Source organism: Mesoplodon densirostris, chromosome 6, assembly GCF_025265405.1.
Source record: "Mesoplodon densirostris isolate mMesDen1 chromosome 6, mMesDen1 primary haplotype, whole genome shotgun sequence".
Taxonomy (NCBI): Eukaryota; Metazoa; Chordata; class Mammalia; order Artiodactyla; family Ziphiidae; genus Mesoplodon; species Mesoplodon densirostris.
Window position 1 is genome coordinate 10,415,383 of NC_082666.1, and position 12,340 is coordinate 10,427,722.

The 12,340-nt window shown below is 41.5% G+C and overlaps 1 protein-coding gene across 2 annotated transcripts in view; it reads left to right on the forward strand.

Annotated features, from left to right (window-relative positions):
• Positions 1-1,017: 1,017 nt before the first annotated feature.
• SCAI (suppressor of cancer cell invasion) overlaps positions 1,018-12,340 on the forward strand; it is a 114,616-nt gene continuing 103,293 nt past the window's right edge. The window contains exons 1-2 of one of the 2 annotated variants that reach the window (XM_060101246.1): positions 1,018-1,119; positions 1,828-1,872. In XM_060101246.1, coding sequence (XP_059957229.1) covers positions 1,067-1,119; positions 1,828-1,872 — 98 coding nt within the window. In that variant the 5' untranslated portion in view covers positions 1,018-1,066. Of the gene's footprint in view, positions 1,120-1,825; positions 1,873-5,208; positions 5,262-12,340 lie in introns of those variants that run through there. The other variant, XM_060101247.1, reaches the window with a different exon arrangement.

Below are 12,340 nucleotides of genomic sequence, written 5' to 3' on the forward strand. Positions count from 1 at the left end.
TTGCAGAAAGACTGAAGGGGATTCCACCTTAGAGGAAGAATTTTGTTAATATGTTAATGAGTTATGTCTTATTTTCAAGGATGGCCTTGTTAAAGTAGAAGAGAAAAGGTAACATTTATAATGCTTATGTGCTGGTAGTCTTGCATGCTTAGGTCTGTCAACACTAAAAATGCAAGGAAATTTATTTTAAAATTGATTCGCTGGAGTAGAAGTCACAAACATCTGCAGTATCACAGAACGGTTAGCAACACATTCAGGGGTCAGTTCCATTTAGGCATTTAAGAACCGAACACATTGCTTTTGGTTACGGAATCAATTCTGTTTGCAGGGTTGATTTTCCTTTCTTGGTAATTTATTTTAAAAATCTCTTGCTTTCTTGGAAGCCTGCACCCAAGCTTGCGATCTCTTCTGCAGAGGATTGAGCATCTAAACCACACTTTATATTGATAGATTCTTACAGTTTTCTTGCCGGATCCTCTGTGAAGTGTTATCTGTGAGCGCTAACCATTTCAGCATGATGCAGTCAGGGACCGGATATGAGGTGGTTCAAAATGAAGCTCATTTTGGAGACTTACCTCAGTGTCGCACCTGCCAGAGGAGTTTGGGAAACTGCAGCGCGTAGCTGTTGCTCCTGGCATGGTGCAGTGTTGAGGGGCGCCAGCAGGTGTGTGGGATGCAGGACTCAGAGCCAGAAGAACCTGCCCGCCGCAGGTGTCTGGCGCCGGAGATGCAGTTTTTATTTTCGACCGCACGGTGGCGCTTAGATCTCCCCGGCAGTGTTAGCAGCCTCTAAGGCACCTCTGCCGCCACCTGCAGTCTCAACCAAACTCTAGGTGGCGGGATATGACGGCCCTAGCATCCAATCGGCCTCCAGGCTTTCGGCCACACTACAGCTCTAGCCAATGGGAGCCGAGGAGAGGCGCGGAGGAGGCGGGCCCTGCGGCAAGCCTGGCAGAGGCGCGAGGCCCACCGCCCGCCCCTCCGCCTACTCCAGCCTCCGCCGCCTCAGCTTCCCGAGCGAGCCCTACGGCCGCCGGAGCAGCTCCCGCGGCGGAGCAGGAGCCGGATGGTCAGAGGAGCCCGGCAGCCCCAGCAGCCGCGGAGTCGCCTGGCCCCAAGGTGGGGCGAGGGCTGAATGGAGGTCGGGGTTGGGGATGGGGCGCGGGAACGGGCCCAGGGCAGCAGCTTGGGGCCGTGAAGCATTCGGGGCACCGAGACTGGAGGGGCGGTCGGGCTGCGGGGAATTCGGGGGGCGCCAAGGGGCGGCGGAGCGGGCTGGGCGGTGGTCGCATCCTCCAGACCGGATGAGAGGGGCGTGTGAGGGAAGGGGCGCCGAGCGGTGAGACTGGGGGCGCTGGGCCGGGAGGGGCAGGGCGCACGCGCCCGGTGGAGGGGCCGTGGAATGCGGGGGGCGCGGGGCCTGGAGGGGTGGGGCTCGGAGGGGCAGTGCCCGGGTCGGGAGGGGGTGGGCACTGGAAAGGGGAAGCCGGAGGGGCTTGCGGGGGTGGTGAAGCAGACAATGAGTAGGTGGCGGTGGGTGGTTTTGGGGAGCTCGGCTGTGACGAATAGGAGCTGAGGATGGAGTGAGAGACCAGGAGGCAGAGCAGGGTTTGGGCTAAGCAGACATTAGGGGAACGGTGAGTCCCAGGATCGCTTGGTCTTGGTATTTAGGGGAAACAACGTAAGGCATTTGTAAGGTCAGGTATGGGCTTAGACAGCCTGTAGTTCTCGAGGGTGGTGCGTTGAGTTCTTGACTGGCACAGTAGGGCCCGCAGATGTGATCTTATATGTTACTTTTAGTTACCATCTTATTTGTTTGCTCTTCAGACTGACTGGCACAGTGGAGAAACCACCTCGAAAACGGAAAAGCAGGTAAGGCAAAATGCCTTCCCAATTTTGCTTCGTGTTTTTTCCATTTGCTTGGCTGCACCTGTACTATACTGCATAATTATACACTGTCAGTAGATGAAGTTTTTTACTTAGCTCCTTTCTTAATGAATATAACTATCAGCAAGCTCTGTCTTCTAGGACTTAAAAGTACTGCCTGTACTTTTTTTTTTTTTTGGTATCTAAGATTATGTGGGAAAGAGATGTGGATAATTGAGAAGGCCTAGTTTTTTATGTTAGCCATAATTTCAACTTCTTCACCAGCTCTGTTTAAAAAGCTAATGTTTATTGAACATCTACTGTGTGCCAGGTACCATGTGCAAGTGCTTATTTGTATTATCTTCTGTAATCCTTGAAACACCCCAAGGAAGTGTGTACAGTTATCACTGTTTTAGCACAAGAGAGAACTGAGGCACAAGAGAGGCTGATCATTTATCTAAGATCACACGTCTCATAAATGATAGAACCAGGATTTGAATCCCAGAAGTCTGACTCCAGAGCTGAAGCTCTTAACCATTATACTATAATGCCTCTAATAAATATACAATTGAAAATAGGTTTTCTTTTTTTTAAATTAATTAATTAATTAATTTTTGGCTGCATTGGGTCTTCGTTGCTGTGTGCAGACTTTCTCTCGTTGTGGCGAGCGAGGGCTACTGTTCGTTGCGGTGCGCGGGCTTCTCATTGCGGTGGCTTCTCTTGTGGAGCACGGGCTCTAGACACACGGGCTTCAGTAGTTGTGGCACGCGGGCTCAGTAGTTGTGGCGCACGTGCTTTGTTGCTCCGCGGCATGTGGGATCTTCCTGGACCAAGGCTCCAACCCGTGTCCCCTGCATTGGCAGGCGGATTCTTAACCACTGCGCCACCAGGGAAGTCCCGAAAATAGGTTTTCTTATTGCTTTTTCTGTTTTCATTGTACGTAGAGTCTAATAAGCAGTTGAACTATAGGAAGATAGAAACAAAGGGCTTAGGTAGTCTGCAGCAAGTGCATTGTTCCTTGAGTAATGAAGAGCATGCATCCATTCCACAAGTATTTCTGAGCACATTCCATGTGTCAGGTACTACATAGCAATTCTGTGTAGTCATTCGAAGATTTCTTTTTCATGGATGTAGGCATTGGCCTAGAGAAAGTAAGTTACAGTAGTGAGGATGTGACCAGTAGGACCACTGTAATAGTTAATACTTGCTAAGTTATTGATGTTAATACACAGTAAACCTTAACAGTAGGTAGATGTGAAATGCTGATGGTGGAAGGTGCCAACAGCCAAAGTTCCTTTGTCACTCTTTAGGCCTGTATGGGCCAATGTGGTAGCCATATATGGCTGTGGAACACTCAAAATGTGGCTCTCATGACTGAGGAACTGGATTTTTAATAAATATTGTTAATTGTAATTAATTTAAATTTTAAAACCGATATTTAATTACTGGAAAATGTTTACGTCTGGAACAACTTGGGTATGTGAATTTGCTTTTGCATCTGTAAATTATGAAATCTAAATACAGATCAAATTTTTCCAATGAAAATTTAATGTCCAAAGTGAGGCATATATCTAAGTATTAAAAAACACACCAAATTTCAGATTAGTACAAAAAGTGCATGGCAAATTTCTCATTACTAATTTTTATGTCAATTACTTCATGAAATAATATTTTAGATATATTGGATTAAATAAAAGTATTACTCAAATTATTTTCAGTTTTTTTTGACTTTTTCTAACATAACTATTGGGAAAGTAAAAATTACATATATGGCTTGCATTATATTTTCTTTTCGATAGCCCACTGCCAGGCTCTTGGAGTAGCCTCCTGACTGGGTTCCCTACCTTGAATCTGTAATTCATTCACATACTGTGCAAGTTGATCTTGTAATCAACTTAAGATCCCTATGTGGTTCCCCTTGTTTATTGAACATAATTCAGACTTTTCAGTGTAATCGTAAAAAGACACTGCCCTCTATTATGATAAACCATAATGGAAAAGAATATTAAAAAAAAGAATGTATATGTATGTTTAACTGAGTCACTTTGCTGTATAGCAGAAATTAACACAAAATTGTAAATCAACTATACTTCAATTAAAAAAAAAAGAGAGACTGCCTTTATTTCACTTCTATCTATCTTTCCAGCCACAGTTGAGTACTGTGGTCATGTACTCAATAACGGCCAAATTCTCAATAATGGATCTACTAAACGTCCAGTAATTAATTGACTTAACTTTCTGGTGAACGCTTCACAGTGAACTAATTTCTGAATGTAACTCTATGTCCTGTTTGCCATTCCCAGAACTTACGTTTGGGTTTTTGCACATGATTTCTCTTTGTCTCTGGAATAATTTCTCCCCGTTCCTTGGCAAGCTCCCCACCTTTAAGATTTCCCTCAAACATCACATCTTCCATGCAAACTTTCTACCCTCTCCTTCACCTTCCTCCTCTTTGTTTTGTTTGTTCCTATGATAGCCTGTAGATAACACCTAGGTGTAATGGTTTGAGCTGAATTTGAATCTTAGCTCTGTCAGATACACGTTGTGAGATCATATGCAAGTTAATAAACCTCTCTGAGCCCCAGCTTCTTCATCTGTATAACGGAAATAATAATAGTTCAACCATTATAGGGTTGTAAAATGCTTAGTATAGTGCCTGGCACGTAGAAAGTATACAGTAAATTTTAGGTTAAAAAGCACCTATTAGGGCTTCCCTGGTGGCGCAGTGGTTGAGAGTCTGCCTGCCGATGCAGAGGACGCGGGTTCATGCCCTGGTCCGGGAAGATCCCACATGCCGTGGAGTGGCTGGGCCCGTGAGCCATGGCTGCTGAGCCTGTGCGTCCGGAGCCTGTGCTCCGCAACGGGAGAGGCCACAACAGTGAGAGGCCCACGTACTGCAAAAAAAAAAAAAAGCACCCATTAAATACCTTTTATTTCCCACTTCTTTTCAAAATATATACAGTATGAAGGATTAAAAATAAAGATATTAAGGCAAACATGAGAGAATAGTAATAAAATTAAATCAGTGCAAAGTTAGTATATAGACTAGAAGGTACTGCACAGTTACCAAAGGTAGGTTCCATATTTGGCTCTGAGTTTCCTGGAACAAAAGCTAAGAAGAAAATAAAGCTCAACTTGCAGGTTCATGGTGTCTGTAAAATCCAACACATGTTTAAGAGAGGCACACTTTTTTTGACTTTTAGAGAAAAATTTCTCTCACTGGTTTTCATAATGGGGACACTGGTTTTGTGGGGGAAAATAAACCCAATGACAAATATAGCAGGAAGTTTTTTTGTTGTTGTTGTTTTTTAAGATTGCTTCTTATAATGCTTCTCAATCCAGGTTTAGGTAATACCAGTGAACATCCTCCGAAGAGCCAGAGCAACTGGATTTAGGTATACTGCTCACCGATGGTTTGGCTTGGTTCAGAGATAAGGAGGAAGGAGTAAGCTGCAGGGACTCTGCTTATCCTCAGCACCTAGAGTGGTGCCTGGCACTTAGAGAATGTTTGATAGAATTATTGAATGAATAATTTGTTCCATGAATATTATTTCTGTAATCAAGTTTTGGTAAGCATCAGGCACCAATGAGGGCACACATTCCGCATGTCTGAGGTCAGATCCTGATTGAGTCAGCATTTTGACCTGAATGGACAGCCAGCATACATCTCTAAAGAGATCCTGTGGATGAGACCAAGATTTTCTTCAGAAAGCAGGTCTGGGATTGCTCTAAAAATAGAAAAAATAATGGCCAGGTAAGCTCTAAAGGTGGATTATAGAGAGAAGATGTAATGGTTGTAGCCAGAAATTACTTATAGCTGTTTTTATGAGTTGTATACTGTGGCCATAAAACTCTCAACATCAAATGATACAACTTCCTAGTGAACACTGCAAGGTGAATTAATTGCTGAATCTAGCCTTAAATATCCCTTTGAGTTGGCCTGCTGTGTACAGTTGTTGACTGTTACACTGTATATTCTATTCCATTTTAGGAAACAGTTGCCAAAAATATGATTTTTATTTTAGGATTGTTGCTATTAAGTCATTCTTTTTGATAGACATTAGTTTAGTGGCTGAGCTATCTTTTGAGAACATTCCTAGTGGACCAAACTATAAGACAGTTTAAGAAAAGCTAAGATAATTTGAATAAGCACCAAATGGCCCATGGTTACCAATTCTTTGTGTCTTCCCTCCACCCCCACCACTAAACATTTGTTTCCCTTCCTTGGTTCTTCTTTGAGCCCCTAGTACTGAGGGGGTGCACAGTAAGAGCATCTGAACTAACAAGTGCATTGGTGGTAAGAGGGAGGTAGTGTGGGATGAGGCTTTGGTGGTCCAAAATGATGTGATGCTATTTAATGCCCCTGACAAACTGTACTAGACTGAGAGGAATTTTAAGATTAGGAAACTTGATCTCTTTGTGGTTTTGGAAAATTCTGAAGGCTTCAATATGTTTGTTAATAAAGTTTGGGTTATTAGTTAGAGAATCCTTTCAGATCCTGTTAGGAGCAAGACCCATTTGTTTAGGATTCATGTCCTAATAGGATTCATGTTGATTAAAGCTTTATTGTATGATTTGTGGGGCGTGTGTATGTGTATGTATGTAATTTGTTTGAATTACAGTTGAATTAAAAACAACCTTCAAATGCTTTCTAGTTCTGGGTACTAGGGTTATAGACATGAATGAGATATGGCCCCTGCTGGGGAAAAGCTCACACATTAGTGGGGAAGACAGACACAAAAATAAGGTGGTGTAGGGCTTCCCTGGTGGCGCAGTGGTTGAGAATCTGCCTGCTAATGCAGGGGACACGGGTTCGAGCCCTGGTTTGGGAAGATCCCACATGCCATGGAGCAACTAGGCCCGTGAGCCACAACTACTGAGCCTGCACGTCTGGAACCTGTGCTCCGCAACAAGAGAGGCTGCGATAGTGAGAGGCCCACGCACTGCGATGAAGAGTGGCCCCCACTTGCCACAATTAGAGAAAGCTCTTGCACAGAAACGAAGACCCAACACAGCCAAAAATAAATAAACAAATGTGGGGTTAAAAAAAAAATAAGGTGGTGTAATTGACTTTGTATGTACACAAAGAGTTTATAGTAATTCTTTGTACTGGTAGTGAGGGCAGTTTCTACAGACATTTCATCTAGGGTCTGAATGTTTAGAAGGTGAATTTTGGCAGTCTTGTGACTGTTGAAATGATAGAGAGTAGCGCTGGGATGTAGACTGACAAATGATGAAGTCTTAGGTGAGGTGAATTCAGGACCAGTGTCAGGTGTGGGAAGAAAGATGTTTTTAAATGCTTGGACTGTTGTGTCAGTTTAGAAATTATGCAGTAGTTCTCAACGAAGGACGATTTTCCCTCCCAGGGGGCATTTGGCAATGTCTGGAGACATTTTTGGTTGTTACAACTCGGGGCATCTACTGGGTAGAGTCCAGGAATGCTGCTGAACACCTACAGCATACAGGATAACCTCCGAACCGAAGAATTGTCCTGCTCAAATTGTCAGTGATGCTGAGGTTGTGAAATCCTGAATTAGAGTTTGAATCCTAGCTCTTCCAAATAGTAGCTTTGGGCTCTTGGACAAAGTATTTGCCAGATGCAGGTAATGATAGTACCCACCTTGTAGAATTATTACTCTCCTCTAGTAGCATATAAACTGCCTGAGTACAGAGATTTTTGTCTGTTTTCCTTGCTATTCTGTTCCCAGCACTTAGAACATTGCCTCACATATAATAGGTACTCACTAGCTCTTTGTTGGATGATTCAATGAATGGCTTATTTTTTTAAAATAAATTTATTTATTTTATTTTATTTATTTTTGTCTGCATTGGGTCTTCGTTGCTGCAGGCGGGCTTTCTCTAGTTGCAGTGAGCGGGGGCTACTCTTCGTTGCGGTGCACAGGCTTCTCATTGCGGTGGCTTCTCTTTGTCCCAGAGCGTGGGCTCTAGGCGCACGGGCTTCAGTAGTTGTGGGATGCGGGCTTCAGTAGTTGTGGCTTGTGGGCTCTAGAGTGCAGGCTCAGTAGTTGTGGAGCACCGGCTTAGTCGCTCCGCGGCATGTGGGCTCTTCCCGGCCCAGGGATCGAACCCGTGTCCCCTGCCTTGGCAGGCGGATTCTTAACCACTGCGACACCAGGGAAGTCCCTGAATGGCTTATTGAGAGGATTCATTGAGATAATGAATGTAAAATACATGATACTGTTACCTGACATACATTAAGAACTCAATAAATGATAGCTGTGACTATCCTTAGTTTGAGTATTTTTATTTTGCCTTTCCTTCCAGTGTTTTTAAAAATCAGCTTTACTGAGGTATTATATATCATTTACATATGATAGAATTCACCAATTTTAAGTATACAATTTGAGGAGTTTTGACAAATGTATACAGTTGTGTAACCACCCACTGCAGTTACGATATAGAACATGGCTGTCCTGCCCCCTCCCCACCCCACACACACGCATTTGCTCATGTTTCCTTGCAGTCATGGTTTTGGCAACCAGTGGTCTTTTTTTCCTGTCACTATAGTTTTGTCTTTTCTAGAATTTCATATAAGTGAATCATTCAGCGTATAGTCTTTTGTGTCTAGCTTCTTCCACTTGGCATAATGCTTTTGAGATTCATTCATGTTATTGTTTGTAACTGTAGTTAATTTCTTCTTATTGCTGAGGAGCATTTCATTGTATGAATTTACCACAGTTTGTTTCTCATTCACCAGTTGATGGACATTTGTCTTGTTGCTAGTTTTTGGCTAGTATGAATACAACTGTTACGAACATGTGAGTTAATAAGTCTTTGTGCAAACATATGTTTTCACTTCTCTTGAGTAACTGCCTAGGAGTGGACTTGCTGGGTCTTATGGTAAGTGCACGTTTAGGTTTTTAAGAAATTGCCAAACTGTCTTCCAAAGTGGCTGTACTATTTTGCATTCCCACTAGCACAATGTATGGGATTCCATTTGCTCCATGTCATTGCCAGTGCTTGGCATTCTTTTTCTTTTTAAGTTATATTGAGGATGTAATTGGTATACAATAAGCTGCACATATTTAAAATGTACAAGTTGATAAATTTTGACATCTATGTACCCCCTTTGCCATTGTGAGGGTGTGCAGTGATATCATTATGTTTTTGTTTGGCGTTCCTATGATTTCTTTTGTGGTTTCCTATTCAAATCTTTTGCCCATTTTTTGTCAGTTTTTTTGTCTTCTTATATAATAGTTATAAGAATTCTTTATATATTCTGAAACTTCTTTATCAGGTATGTGTTTTACAGACTTTTTTCCCTTAGTCTATGGCTGGCCTTTTCCTTTTCTTCACAGTATCTTGAGGAGCTTTTAGCTTGAATAGTAGGTTGGATGGGAACACATTTAACTGAAGCAGCAGATCCAGGAGCAAGTTCAGAAGGGTAAGAGTATGAGTTTATTTTAGCTATATGGAGTGTAAAGTGCTTCAGTGTACCATCTTTAACCAGGCAGATGAAAACATGGGTCTGGAGCTGAGGAGAGAGATTAGGGCTTGAGGTACGGATTTAGAAGTCAACAGCAAACACTTAGTGATCCAAGTCATGGAAAAGAATGAGATAACCCAGAGAGACCATGTTGAGTGAAATGTGCAGATGGCAATAGAATGTTACAGTACATGGTGTGGAAGTAAACCAGACAGCTTTGACTTTTGGATGTTCTCTCTTTGCAGTATTATCTGTCCATTGCAGTGTTTCTGTAGGTAGTCATCAAACAAGGAGTGTTTATCTCTGGGAGACAGATCTCTATACAGCGAGTACACTCTTTGGTGAGAAACAGACTCTGGAGGTACTTATGTGGAAAACTAGGGGAATGTCTTTAATCTACATTGAAAAACAGGAATATTGCAGAGTTTCTTTGTGGTAGTGTTTGCCTCAGCAGTATCCCTACAGAAAGGCAGTGGTTTTGGTAAAGCTGTTTCTTGTAGCATGTGTCGGTGAAAACCTAGGGCAAAATGCCAGAATTTAATTCTGTGAAAGCAGACTCTCTGGTGGGGGGAGCCCAAGAGAGGATGGTCAAAGTATTCGGTATTTTCATGGTAATGTTTTATTCAAGAATTAAACCTAGACTAGCTCAAGCAGTGGTTTTCAGCGGCGTTCAAAAAGAGCCCAGAGGTTCCTTGGCAGTAATTCAAGGGCTCCCTGGGGGTTGGGATGCCAGGAGTAGTCAGAAAAGGGTTAAGCAGGCTAGCTTGCCTCTAAGGCTCTACATCTACTTTTCTGTATGTATGTATATTTTTAATATGGAGAATTTCAAATACAGATAAACTTAGAATACTACAGTGAACCTGAATTGTTCATCACCCAGCTTGAACAATTATCAGCTCAATTCCCATTTCACCTATATACCCACATACTCCACCTGAAGTGTATTCTATACATATTATTCATCTGTATCATTTTAGTATGTATTGTTGAAAGATAGGGACTCTTTTAAAGCACATAACCGTAATTCCAATAACAATAACTTGAAAATTAGCAGTATTTCCTTAATATTATTAAATATCTCATCAGTGTTCAGATATCCACAGTTGACTAATCATTTATAAAAAAAATTGTTCAAATCAGGATCCGCATAAGGTTCAGAACTGGCAATTTGTTGATTAGATCTTAAGTTTTTTAAAAAAAATCTATAGTTTCCCCACTCTGTCTCTTTTCCCCCATGCTGTTTATTGTTAAAGAAAGCATGCTTGTTATTAAGAATTTCCCACAATCTGAATTTTTAATTTTCTAAAAGGTTGAGGTATAATTTATATTGATAACATTTATAATAATGAAACTTACCTATTTTAGTGTACAGTTTTCTGAATTTTGACAAATGCACACAGTTGTGTAACCACCACTACAATCATAATGTAAAACATTTTCATCACTCCCCCAAATTCCCTTCTGTCCCCACTGACCAACTGGCAACCACTGACCAGTTTTTCCACAGTCTGAATATTGCTGACTCTCTCCCCATGGTATCATTTACCATGTTTCTCTATTCCCTGTGTGTCTTATAAATTTGTAGTTAGAACTAGTTTTAGAGACTTGATGAGATTCAGGTTTTATTGGTTTTTGTTTGTTTGTTTGTTTGTTTTTGAAAGAATACGTAATAGGAGTGGTGTGTAGTTCCATCAAGGCCTCTTTTTTTTTTTTCTTTTTTGCTGTTAGGAACTCATAGTAATGTGTCTATAATTTCATTTGAGGTTACAAATGGTGACATTCTAAATCTTTCATTCCTTCTTCATTACTAGCTGGAGTGCTTTTATAAAGAGAAGTTCCCTTGTTGACTTAATTTTTTTTTTTTTTTTTTTGAAATTAACATGCAGATTGACGGTTCCATGACATTTGAACACATGTATAGATTCCTATAACCACCACTACCCCCAAAACTTGCTTTTGCTGTCCTACTGCAGTCACATCCTCCTTGCACACCCAGCTCCTTGGCAACTGATCTGTTCTTCATTGACTGTTAAATTTTCCTTAGGTACAGTTTGTAGAAGGAAAAGCAAGATAAATGCTTGTCCTCCTACCCCTTTCTTTTCTTTTATAGCAGATTTCAATATGAATTGGTTTCCTAGCATGCTCCAAAGATGACTGGCTTTCTTTCTTTCATTAATAATAATATTATCAACTCGTGGATTTAAACGTATGCAATGAATTTCCATCCAGCTTGGTTATCTTTCATGTTGATGTTCATACTGACCAGTGGAAGTCTCTTCTAAATTGGCTCCTGGGTCTTTTTGACACGACTCCAGTAGACTTTTGTAGCTTCCTCGTTGGACAAGGTATTCCAGACACATCTTGTATGTTTTCTACTTAGGCCTAGAATCGGCCATTCTCCAAGGAGACCTATCTATTCTAGCATCTTCTGCTTCTAACTATCTGTTTTATATCCTGAGAGTCTATCTGAAAGAAAGAATTGTATAACCTAAAAGTAGTTTTGAAAGCAGCAAATCCAGAAGAATGAATTATATACCGTGTTCTTTCATAAACTACCAAAAATGTATTTTTTCATTTAGGTTTTTCATAAAGGTTGAATAGCACAGAATTAGGACATATTTTAGGTCAAGATCCTGAAGTATAGGTAATCTGCAGTGCTGGTTATGGTTGTATCTATTGAGAGAGCAGGTAAGTGACTTGTGAATTATGTGGTAGAATTGATTTTTCTTTTTTATGGAAATGGTGAATCCCCAAGCTAAATGGATGGCTTTCCCATAAGGCCAGGATTTTTTTTTTTTTTTTTTTTTGGCCACATTGCGTGGCATGCGGAACTTCCCCGACCAGGGATTGAACCCGTGCCCCCTGCAGTGGAAGGCTGGAGTCTTAACCACTGGACTACCTGGGAAGTCCAAGGCCAGGATTTTTTCAGAGAGGGTAGCAAACCCAGGCAGATACACGTGGATATATAATTAATTGCTTAATATTCTATATATTAGGAGAGTAAAGCCTGGAAAAATTTGGGAGTAA